This window comes from Sturnira hondurensis, unplaced genomic scaffold (assembly GCF_014824575.4).
Source record: "Sturnira hondurensis isolate 20B ecotype Veracruz unplaced genomic scaffold, ASM1482457v3 Scaffold0009178, whole genome shotgun sequence".
NCBI lineage: Eukaryota > Metazoa > Chordata > Mammalia > Chiroptera > Phyllostomidae > Sturnira > Sturnira hondurensis.
This window is the reverse complement of record NW_028081809.1, coordinates 2,040,328-2,053,239: the sequence shown is the minus strand read 5'-3', so window position 1 is coordinate 2,053,239 and position 12,912 is coordinate 2,040,328. Positions and strand designations below refer to the sequence as shown.

Here is a 12,912-nt window from a genome sequence, read left to right as displayed (position 1 = left end):
ATAAAGTAATAGCTGCTATAAGCTGCTTATTTTTCTGTAATAGCCATTCACGTCTTCTTCCATAATGATAAATAATTTTATCTGGGCACATGGTGACACAGCATAATGGATGGATACATATCTCAGTCTTTCTTCTCTGAAGCTAAAGAGAGTCAGGTGACTACTTCTGGCCAATGGTATGTAAGAGAAAGTGGTTTATGATCCTTCCAGGTTGAACATTTAAACAGCAAGATATGCCCTCTCCTCCCCTTCCCTCGTCCTGAGGGCATGGACCATCTTGGACCATGGGGCTAAGCATAACACTCCTATAGGTGACATAGCAACTAAAGAAAAAATATGAAGCCCAGAACCATGACAGAATGTCACAGAACAGGGGCAATATACAACCTTAGATTTATAATGAAAGAAAAATAAACTTTCGCCTTGTTTTTAACCCAGTGTTTTTGGAATCCATCGCTTGAAGCAGCACCAGTCATTCATATGTAATACAGATGCTTCTTCTTGGTACTGCAAAATGCCCATTAAAAGAAGTTAATAGTGTAAGTAAAGTTTGATTTTTAGTTTTTTGCATGAAAAACAAAACTTTGAATTATGACAATAAATTAATCTTATCATTAAAATGTAGTAAATTCTTAGAAAGGAATGGCTTAAGGAATCATTGGGGAGGGCACAATTTTTTAAAACAAAACTGTATGATCATGGGATAAAACTAATGAAAAAATTATAGATCCTAAGAAACAGAACAGACACTAAAAACTGAATTACTGACATAGAGAAAAGGCTTAGGAAAACAGTAGTGTGTGCAGGTGAATAAAACACAGGTTAAAGCAATTAGAAAGGAACTCAACAATATGAAAGGAAAAGATTCAATGTGAGGGTAAGTCCCTTAGGAGGTAAATAAAAAATAGTATACCCAAACCACGTGTGCAAACACAACACACAAAAATCCCCTTGAACTAGTAGAATGAACTAATATTGAAAGATTGAAAGAGCACTCCATGTTTTAGAAAATACTCAATGCTGAGACATATTTTGGTTAAGCTACAAAAATTCAAAGAAATCATTCTTTAGATATTCATGCAGAAAGAGCAAACCATCTACAAGAAGTAACAAGATGGGTATTTTAGAAAAATATATATCAAAGCTCAAGAGAGGCTCCAAATCTGATGAAACCAAAGAAATATAAAGACAGAGAAAGAGATGAAAAGAGAGAGAGAATATCATCTGGAATGAAGTTCATCTTGTATTTGTGATATTTTTCTCCCTGGATGCTGGAATTTCAGTTGATTTTTAAATTTAATTTTTCTTCATTATTTAAATTACTTAAACGAATATGTAACCGTTGAAAGAAAAACAATGAGTAACTAAAGAGAAAAGAAGAAGAATTAAGATGGAAAGCAAATACACCAATGGATTAACAATGATCAATTCTAGTGGTGACTTTCTAACTTCCAAGTATTATTATTTTCAATATAAGAGGAACTAGCCTTGAAGGAAGAATCTGACAGGCAAACTTGGAAAGGAGAATACTCTGGGCATAAGCAAAGAGAGCAAAGTGTGAAAGAAAATGAGACAGTTAGGAAACAGCAACTAGTCTGGAAGTAGGTGGAGAAGCAGCCCGGGTCAGATTATATGCTATGCCTGTACTTCACTCTAGTGTTTATTTTTTATTTTCGCCATTGATTTACCTAACATCATTCAAACAAGATAAAATAGGTTTGTCTTTCTGTTTTTGAGGTGCAGAAATGTAATGTTGAGACCTCAGGGAAAAAATAATTCAGTACCTATTTAATAGGACCCTATTCTAGAAGATGTTGCAAACATGAATGCAAAGGGGACCCGTACTCAGGGTACTTACAATAGGTCTGTGAGAGCAGAAGGACACAAAGAAAAGTAAACAATAACACATGGCAATATAACAAATGTCAACACAATGGGAGTACAGAAGAAAGGAAGCTCTTCAGTGGCTGGATCGGACTGCAGAAGTGGTGGAGCTTACACTAGATCTTAAAAGCTGGAGCATTCAGATTTAATTGATTTCCAGTTTCACAAGAAATTGTATTCTAGGACCCCTACCTATATTTATACCATAATTCCATAAAGATGGTGTATTTATCTTTTTTCTTAGTAATATTATAAAGAAAAGATGGACTAATAAATCAGTTATACTGAAATCTAACTATTAAAAGAATAAACAAATAGGTAGAAACAACTTATATCAAAATCTATTCCAGATAGTTAATTTTTCAAGTTCTTTACAGTTTCATGTCAGATTTAACTCTTTATTACACATATAGAAACAGCCTTTTTAACCATAATTACAAAGGAAGAAATCAAAAGAGAAGAGATACAAAATTTAATTTCTCTGTTATAAACAAAGGTTCATCAACAAAGTGGGAAAATTGTTTTTAATATATTTAAGAAAGGTTTTCTTACCTTTCTTAAGAACTCATAATTCAGTAAAAAAAATATAAATATTTCAACAGGAAAAATGGGTAAAGAACATGAACAAAATTCACAGAAGATTATAATGAAAACCTTTTGTTAATTTTGGATTTATAAATTAGATGGATATCTAAGAATTTTTCCTTGGAGAATATCATATCTACACAAAACTTACTTTAAGTCCATTAAATGATGTGGGATCCTCTCCTCCTTTTTTAAAGATTTTATTTATTTATTTTTTGAGAGGGAAAGGGAAGGAGAAAGAGAGAAATATTAATGTGTGGTTGCCTCTCATGTGCCCCCTACTGGGGATCTGGCCTGTAACCCAAGCATGTGCCCTGACTGAGAATGGATCCAGCAACCCTTCGGTTCACAGGCTGGCACTCAATCCACTGAGCCACACCAAAGATGGGAGGGCTATCTGGGAGGTTCTAAGTTCCCTCTGAGCTGTGGGATTTGAACACAGAAAGGGTGAGACTTGAAAGAGATATGACAGATAGTCAAACTGATGCCCATCATTGATGCTGTCCATGAGATTTTCAAGGCATCTAAAAATGGGGTGGGGGGGTCTTTATTTTTTTGTCAGGGCTTGTAAAAATAGCCAAATGCATACATTTATCTATTTTCCACTGTTTACCATTCCGTTGCACAGCTAAGGGGTCAACCATTTACTGGATATTAAATCATGCCAAGAGCCTGTGGACCCCAGTGATATGTAACCAGCAACATTTTTGAAGGATATGTCTGCAAGACAACAAATAAACAGAGCTCTGGATAAATATCTGGACTATGTTAGCATAAAGTATGAAACAGTGCATTACCATAAATAAGTGAAACAAATATCGTGACAGAAATCAGATCAATGAAGCACATAATGACATGCACAGAAAAAGGCCCAGAGGATATTCTGGGATTCAGGACTCCACTGGAATCAAGGGGTACCCCTAAGAACTTTATGTAGTCTAGGCTATTTTAAATCTATCAAAACATAATTCATATGGCAGGAAGTCTGAAAATTTGGGCCCTCCCCTGCCGGCCGCCTTCCCCAGCATCCGCACTCCTGCTCCTACCACCTTCTTTGCCAAAGAACATAGAACTCAGCACACAACACACTGCCCCCAAGCCAGGGAGCAATACAGTTTATTTTACATGGGCTATGTTTACACACATCCGTAAATACGGTTCCTATTTCTCTCTGTAACAGCAGCTATAAATTATATATTAGAAGTATTTGACTCCTTTTTTCCCATAAAGGTATGGCAGGAATTACTAAGGCCCCAACGAGAGGAGGTCACTGATTAGAGGGGAGTGAATCCCTTCATTCATATCCTTGGACTGATGAACTAATTCAACAAATATGTGCTGAGCACCAAACATGTGCCAGGCACAGTTAGGGATATTTCATTAAATTAAAAAGTAAAAACGAAGCAAAAATCCTTCCCTTTGAGGCATTCATACTTTAGTGAAATTCATCTACCTAACCTCAATTTCTGAATCCTGAGATCTCAAACCATCTAGAGTTGAGCCCATTAGGAGGTAAATGTGAAAACAAACAGAGCTAATATAAATAATTATACTAACTATTATGAGTTATTATTACTGTGGATTTCACACAGTGCTTATCATGTGCTAGTCACTATTCTAAGCACTATACAAGTATTAACTTCTTAAGTAGCCAGTGAAATGCTATTGATAGGTGCTATTACTTTGAACTGTGTCCCTCACATTTTAAATTTTAAATGGAAATAGTGTTTACAAAGATAATCAAGTTAAAAGGAGGTCATTGGGGTAGGCCCTAACCCAGTACCACTGAAAACCTTATAGGAAGGGGCAGTTCCGACAGACACACAATGGAGGGGAGAGGACATACAGACAACAGAGAAAAGACAGCCACCCATGAGCCCAGGAAAGAGGACTGAACCAGACTTCCCTCACAACCTCAGAGGAGACCAAACCTCCTGGCACCTTGATTTCACTTTTAGCTGAAATCAAGAACCGTGAGACATCAAGAATTGTCTCCAGAACTGTAAGACAATTAATCTCTGTGGTTCTAAGCCAGCCAACCTGTGGTACTTTGTTGTAGCAGCCCGGCAAACTAATAAAGGTACAACCATGATTCCTTGTTGCAAATAAAGCCAATGAGACACAAGGTCATCTGGGTAGCAAACGGAGTGAGAATCACTCAGAGAGTCTAGCAGCAGCAATCACAGTCCTTATTCTGCCCCAAAACCAGCCCGTTTATGGCAGAGAGATGGATCCTGAGCAGCAGGGACAGTCCACTTCCATATACCAGAAAAGCACTGCTAACACCAGCTAATCACGTAAGTAATTCCACTACTCAGCCCAGTTAAACCTGCTATTCAGCATCCTGTGGCTTCAAAGAGCTCTGTTTCAGTGAGTCATTCTAAAAACCTACTACCTGAAAATATTAACATTTTTTTCCTCAGCCCAAATCTTGTTGATTGTGTATTTCATTTAACTGGGGATACAGCTCAGGTATGATTTGTTCCATATAGATAATAGCTTAGAAAAGCCAACTACACAGAGAGACAACTCTTTCTCAGCCTCATCAACAAAAGCTCAGGGAGGGGATGGGAGGGGCAAGCATTAAATAAGGGAGTCAGGTCACTCAGGCTTTGCTATATTAATCCAAGATCACCCTCATCTTCAAAGACTTCAGTTATTTCTAACAAATACAAAAGAACTTTCAGAATTTCATTTTCCTTTCTCTAAGGAGAAATGTAGCATGCATGCACAAACACACACACACCCACTTCCAATATCTACTTTTCACATTTTGTTTGCTATTGCTGTTTCAGAGGTTTTGCTAGTAAGAATAATACAGGCAATATTTACTGAATGCTTACTACATTATCAGTGTGCTAAGCACATTACATGCTTTGTCTCATTTACTTCTCCCTGCGATAACTCTCCTAAGCAGATATTATCAATTTCTCCCCTTCACACCTGAGGAAACTGAGGCCCAACAAAGTTAAATAACTTGCTCCCACCCACACAGCTCATATGCAGTAAAGGAAAGATTTGAACCCAGTCCTTGCAGGTCTGCAGAACCAAGGTTGTTCCGCTGTGCTCACACACAATTTCCAACCAAGGAAAGATAAACTACAAAAGAAGAAGGATTTCTCACTGAACTGTCCAGTGACATTTTTCCAGGGTGGGAGCATTGCTGGATCATTCGTCATCTTTTCAAGTGGCTCCAAATACTGAGAGGCTCCAGGCTCTGATTAGCCCCGGGCTCTTGATCAACACATAAGATTGTAGTTTAAAGGAAAACAGCCTTAATCTGTCCAGATGCTTTCTGAGAGAGAAAGCTTTATGAGAACCAAGGAGATATGCAGGGAACACGGCGTGGGGCTTGCTCACAGCCTCCCCCTGGGGCCTGGAGCCTGTTCACAATGCCTTCAGCTCTGGGAGCCACCTCCTTCCTACCTTACAGCGAGAACACTACTCTGTAGGAACCCTGAGGGAAAGGGGAAGGAACAGGGCACCAGCACCTTCACACCACAGGACACATTTTAATATGCATTCTTCAAATTTTTCAGTGATTAAGTGCCTTATCTTAAGGGCCCTGCTGGCTACATATAAAAGTACTAAAAAATATGGAAACATTTCCACTTGCCAGCCTTCATGATGACCTTCAGAATGACCCCTCTACAATCAGGAAAACAAGTACTTTCATCTAGCATCTGAGATCAAAGTTTTGAGTCTTCACTGTTCTCAGTCTACACAGCACAAGCTGCCCACATTCTCAGGAAGAGAATGGAGTATGTGCATTGTGCAGACAGGAGGATGTGCAGAGCATAACCACCGGTGCTGTTATGAAGTCACCTGACTGGCAGGCCTTGGCTTCTGTCTGCAGTGGGTGAAGGAGAATGGAGATGAGGGTGATGGGGAGGCTGGGTCTGCAACAGACAGGGAAACTGAGTCTCCAAGCTAGCCACTCACCCTCATTTCATCAACGCACAATCAAACAGCATAGCTGGATTTGAAAACATTAGACATCTCAAATGTAATTAAGAACTTTGGACTGGCACAAATACATAACGTAGACATTGCTTTGCAGATGCCTTTTCTGTCCTACAGACTGGTGCCGACTTTAATGTGGAAGAAATCTACTTTCATACACAAGAGTAACAGCAAATAGGAAGCCTACACCATTTATCTTCTATGAACTTAAAAAAAATCAGTTAATTGCTTTTCCAGGAAGCTATTTTGTAGAATCACTATACTTTGGCTTTATGTTCTTATTCCTCATATAAATAGTGATTTTAAAATGCCCATCGTGAAAACACGATGATTAATCAATAGATCTTAAACTATTTAATTACTTATATTAACAAATAAAAGTTTGATCAACCAAAAATGGTTACTCCGTTTTTGAGGATGAATTCTTAACCACAACGAAAACTCCTCATACACAGTCTATTCACGGGAAGTCAAAGTTAGGGGTTTCTTTCCTTATCACTAAGTAAGGGCAGTAGCCACTGGTTTCCTTCCTTCTCTGGCTTTTCAAATGCATTCTATTTCCAGCTATCAGAACCCTCTGCAAGAGTACAGTTTCAAATCACAGCTACTTATTAAATTAACAGCTAACAGAGACTAAACTGTGTATGTTTTGGAATACCACTGCTGAAACTGTAACCTTGTCAAACAATTTCACAGCCTCTGAGACCCATACTTTGTCTCAATAGCATTGCATATTAGACTGTTTCATAGTACTGTCTCATTTTTGCCTTGCCTACATCACCTAGCATCATTGTTAAATTCTATGAAGTTTGAGGCTAATATAAAGCACTCTTTTCAAATCTAAAATTATCATTTTAATAATAATTTATCATTGTTCCATGAGCCAAAGACAGATATACTGGGAAGCTAATGACACAGCTGCTCCAGGGCCTCCTGAATAGAGGTTTCTCCAAGGCCCCAGGAGGGGACCTAGGATGTGCTAATATATAATTTTGGAAAAATGTCAAGTGCAAGATGTTTTCCTATTCTGTTTTTTCTAAAGAGGACCCCCAAAACAGTATATATTGTGGGTCCCACAAAACCTGTATCTGGCACTCTAGGCAGTCTCCAATAACCACGTCTTGAATTACATGTTAAAGGCAAAATATTGATTTTGTGTTTGTGTGTGAAACAAAAAATAATTCACATCAACTAGAAATAAGATTTAGTGTGTTCTACCCTAGAACATTCTAGAACACACATTTCAATCATTTGTTAAGTCCCCTGACTCTCACCTAACAGTAGTCACCCTCCCATGTGGCACTCCAGGGAAGGCCCACTTAATGAGGGATGGCATCAAGAGTAAAAGACTTGGCTATAACAACAAAAATATGTTTTTCATTAAACACAAAAATGAGCTAAGAAAGGCCAGCCAGGAGGCAGGTGTATCAGTTAGGGAATTCCCTTGAGGTCTTTAGCTTCCACATCAAATTGCACTAAATTTTTCTACACTAATTACTTATTATAGAAGACTGAAGAATAATGAGAAATAACTTGCCATGGCAGCAGATACAGTGCAGGTGTTATAAGGGAAAGAATAAAGAATTTATAAGTATAAAATCAGGCAAAAGAGATTCACAAATTCTCAATTTTTAAAAATAATGTAGAATATTTTCTACAAGGATTATGAAAATGAGAGAATTGTCCTAGAGCTAGAAAGATAATTTTAAATTTAGTTTGGACTTTAAGTGACAGAAATTGCAAAGTATAAGCTAAGTGCTGGCATTTAATTTATTCCATTCATATAAATTTCTTGGAAGCAGAGATCACAGCTTAGATTTTTTTATAATGTCTCACATCACACCATACCTAGTCATTGACTTGATTTTCTCATGAGGAACATACCTACACAACGCCACACAACTGTATCTGTACCTTTCCTGTCGTTGCCGTTTTCCCCTAACACTTCCTTTTAGCTCCCAAATTCTTCACACTGTCAAAGTCTTGCTCTATAGCTATCATCCTAAAAAAGTATTGTCAAGAAATACAAGCTCCCTTCAGGTCATTTCCTCTGTCAATTTCCCTAAAAAACACATTCTCCACTTCACTAGAGATTAGTCAACTACTGAGAGGGTATTTTCATACAGGTGGTATATGTGTAACAAAAAAACAGGCATTGATATTTTAAAAATTATTTTATTCTCTCCAAAAAATAAAAGCAAATATTCCCTCAAAAGTAAAATCTGACAGGTTGGTAAAATTCTTTAGTTTCTATGTTAAGAATGTCGATTTTATTAAATTGCCCTGTAAAATTATATAGCTGCCAAAAGGTATTTCTTACCTCCTTAGAGTAAAAACAAACAAACAAAAAAAACCCCTCTGAGTCTGGAGGTTGGGAAATGTAATTTACAGGTTACCACCCTGCTACTAACTGGAAAGAGCCATTTCTTTAGTAAGGTAGTGGACTGATTAAACACGACAGTGTTAACAAGATTCAAACTACCCTATTTTCCATAAAATGCAAAGCTTTCTACTAAAGTAAGCACTGTAAAAAAAAATCCACCAATTGTAACTTTGTATTATGAACAACAGTTCTTACCTCTTTCCTATCAATTCGTGATTGTGCTCTTTGAAGTGTTTGGTGTAGAATGTTGGGAAGAAACAGGCTGACTGGTTCAATGTCATTATACATGGGGAAGTGAAACACTTCCTGTATCAAAGCTCTAATTTCTGTCAGTCTGACTCTATCTCAGGCATTTCCCTCCTCCTGTGATTACCAAACACCAGGGGTCCTGTAAGGGCATCCTGAGAGTGTCCTCATTATTAACAACATGCCCCAAAAAACTCATGAAAACTATCTAGTTGATGAGCTGGATTGGTGATCAAACATGGCTTCTAACCAGAGCTTTGTCAACTCATTAGATCCCAAAATAAAGAAATTATTATGAAATAAATTTGAAGTTTCTTTGGTACATAAAAATCATTTTAGCAAGATATCAATCTGGATTAAAATGACAAAGGGATTCCTGATGGCTGCAGTCACCTCTGTTCAAGGATAAACCATGCTTTTTTTTTTCTGGCCATTGCCGGTCATTTGATGACAATAACAAAAATTCATCAAAGGGCTTGATGAATTCAGTTTTGTAAGGTGGTATCCATGTATGTTCCCTACAAACTTTAGGAACGTAAATTCTTGCAGAAGTTACATTTTTTTCTTCTATTGATTCCTAATGCACACTTTCTCGGATCCATTATCAATGAATTATCAAAAGATGTTACTGGTTATTGGTATATACATCACTAATTTCTTCATAAGAACCTGTGTATCTCAAAGTTAAAAAAAATGTCTTCTCTAACAGTAATATGTTGATTTCTCAGCTGGTGCATGATGCTTTCCGAGATGAGAGCTCAAAAATTGTTAAGTTTAGCATTGTCAGATACTCAAAAAAATATGTTAAATTCTTCGCTTCATTTGGTTATTAAATCAAATTAAGATACAAAGACTATTCTGGCCACAATGTTACTCCATCTTTAAAAAAGAATATGCCAAAAAGAAAAAAAAACTTGAACAGTTCTTAAGCACAACATTCTAGAACTCACATTTTATTTCAGTTATACACCATATCACAGCAAAAGAAAAACATGTGCAGTCATATTTCTTATTCATGTGCTCTTGACAACTGTCATCAATCAAGAATATAATACGAAATGTGCTTCTCTACAACAAAACTTCATTTTCCATCCAGATTTCTATTCAAGTTACTAGTCATGGCCTCTTTGCTATCTCTGTGACTATGTGACTTGCTTGTTTTAAATTCTAATATTCCATACATTCAATCTTCACATTTAAATAAAGTCAAAATGCAAATCAGGAGAATGTGAAATAAAAAGTTTCATTCTCTTTATATGACCTAAGATAATTTTTACAGGACAGAGGGAGTCCTTACTGAATTAACACCAAGGAACCTGGATCTTAAATACTATTATATGGATGGGGCATCTGATACATTTGAATATTCACCATAATCAGCAATGAATCATTTAAAAATTACTTTCAAAATCATTCTGAGTTTTACTTCGTAAAGTTTGTATAGGAACATTTCAAAATTGACCAAAATGTAACATTTTTTAACTCTTTTACATAAGAAATTATCTTGCCTACATACTAACTTTATTTATTTTAGAGAGAGGGAGAAAGAGAGAAAGAAACATCGATGCACAGAGGCACACTGACTGGCGGCTGCCTCTCAAAGACTGCCAGCCAGAGACCTGGCCCACAACCCAGGCCTGCGCCCTGACCAAGAATCAAATGGGCAACCTTTCTGTATGCAGGACACCACCCAATCCATCGAACCACATCAGTCAGGGCTGTAACTTTTTTAAAAAGATATTATTTTTAGAAAGAAGGGGAAGGAAGGATAGAAGTGTTGATCAGTTGCCTCCTGCAGGCGCCTTGACTAGGGAACAAACCTCAACCCAGGCACATGCCTGACCAGGAATCAAACTAGCGACCATTAGCTTTGTGGGACTGATGCCTGAACCACTGAGTTATATCAGTCAGGGCTAAAAATTACAGCTTTTAAAGTACTTTTATTTTTAGTATCTAATATCTCCATTGACACTGGCTTGTTTACAAAATATCCCTTGAACAAAATTCAAGGAGACATTCCTTCCTGAACTAAATGAGACACACACAAAATTACATTTGTTAGAATTTTTAAAATTCTGACTATAATCAATTTGATATTTCAAGAACGCATTATTTATGCATATATTCTTCCTTATGGACCGCTGCAATCCTACCACATGAAGTCAGTCACACACTGAAGTAAAGAAACATGAAAACTGAATTCACAACTGTGAGGTAGTCACACAGAACTACTCATGCATGTAAGCAGTAAGGAGAAAAGGCTTACCTCTGCTTGTTTGGGGATATTGAACTTGGCAAGCTTGGCCTTGGCTCTGGTGGACTCCGGCTTGGTGGCAGGGACTCCCCTATATGACGCGCAGTGCACACTGGTTTCTGTGGAAGACTTAAGCTTTGGAGACTCATCAGGAGCCTGATCTTGGCCGTCCATTGGCCGCACATATGCGGTCGGTTTCTGTTGAACCAGGCTGGGTTTTGAAGCCAGGGATGGAGGAAAGTTCTGAACACAGTGCCCACTGCTGCTGTGCTTGGCTGGCATATTAGGTGGTCTTTCCTGGATCTGAAGACCCACCTCTAGATTGCACACTTGTTTGGCCCGTGGCTGCTGCCTGCCAACACCATCTCCAAGCAAGGTCCTGAGAGAGCCCTGTTGTGCTGAGTTGAAAGAAGAAGAAGAAGAGGAAGGTGAGGATGAGGGGCTTGACACACAGTGGTTAGGTTTTTTATTATGGTTCTTTGGATTAGCAGATCTGTTCAAATCAATCAACCTGTGTCCACGCTTACTTGCTCTCTGCTGGCCATCAGGCGGCGGGTGCCCAGCCTTCTGCCAGCCCATGGTGCCCCTCTTACTCTGCTGCACAGGGACAGCTGCTGGTGTGGAAGATGCAGTGCTGCAAACAGATGAGGGCTGGGGCTGGGCTCTTGAATCTGCAACAAAATGTTCATCGATCTTGTTCACAGGAGCCTGAGGAACCCCAGGTTTGGGAACACCAACGAGATGACTCTGATTAGATCTATCAGTTAAAAAGTCTTTCATTTCATCATAATTGCCTAAGGTATTCTGGATCCGGTTGGAGAGCTCATCCCCCTTGTTAGTCTGGAGAAAGAAAAACACACCCTGTTGTTAGAGACAACAGAAACATGGCAAATAATGGAGATGTGCCTTTCTCAACCACAGAACACTGGGCTGTCACATGCACAACGCGAGCTGACAGATGAATCAAAATCGTCATCTCTGAAGATGTCTGGGAGCACCCTGGGTCTGGGAGCACCACGCCCAGGAAGCTGAGGGCCCTGGGGTGGGCAAAAAGGGCACCAGTCCTCGGGACTGCGCGGCAGCTGAGGAAACCACACACCACACTAGTGCAACTTCATAAAATGGCTCAGATTCAGACTCTCCAGGAGCATCTCCTTTCCTTTTTTTGTAGTCCCATTTGGAGCTTTTCTTGCAAATTCAGATTTGGCTCAAATTTTTCTTTTTCCAATTTCTAAATATGTAATTATTCTTGTCAGAGTAATTGTGACAGGCAAGAGAAGGCAGAGTGAAGTTTAAAATGAATATGGGGCTAAATGCACATGAAGCTGCAGGTTTAAACTATACACAGCTCCAAGCAGCCTAAGCCAAGACACTGGTGAGATTTGGGATGATATTCTACTTTGAAAAAGTAGCTACATTTCTGGCCTTTCTGTACCGAAACCAATCCAAGTTTCTGTCTTCTTAGCCCTATGAGATGACTCTGATGCCACCATGATCCACATGTGACAGATATGTAACCCAACCTTTTTAAATAGTGTTTCCTAACCCCTTAGAAAACATAACAAATGTTACTGACTTTGAAAATTAATGCAGAGAT

The 12,912-nt window shown here is 38.4% G+C and overlaps 1 protein-coding gene across 2 annotated transcripts in view; it reads right to left on the bottom strand.

The window, feature by feature from the left end:
- The window catches only part of AFF3 (ALF transcription elongation factor 3), a 576,292-nt gene that overhangs the window by 433,068 nt on the left and 130,312 nt on the right, over positions 1-12,912 (bottom strand). For both annotated transcript variants that reach the window (XM_037056780.1, XM_037056779.1), the window contains 2 exons: positions 11,843-12,155; positions 11,328-11,713 (listed from right to left, as the gene is read on the bottom strand). In XM_037056780.1, the coding sequence (XP_036912675.1) occupies positions 11,328-11,713; positions 11,843-12,155 (699 nt within the window). The remainder of the gene's footprint in view (positions 1-11,327; positions 11,714-11,842; positions 12,156-12,912) is intronic.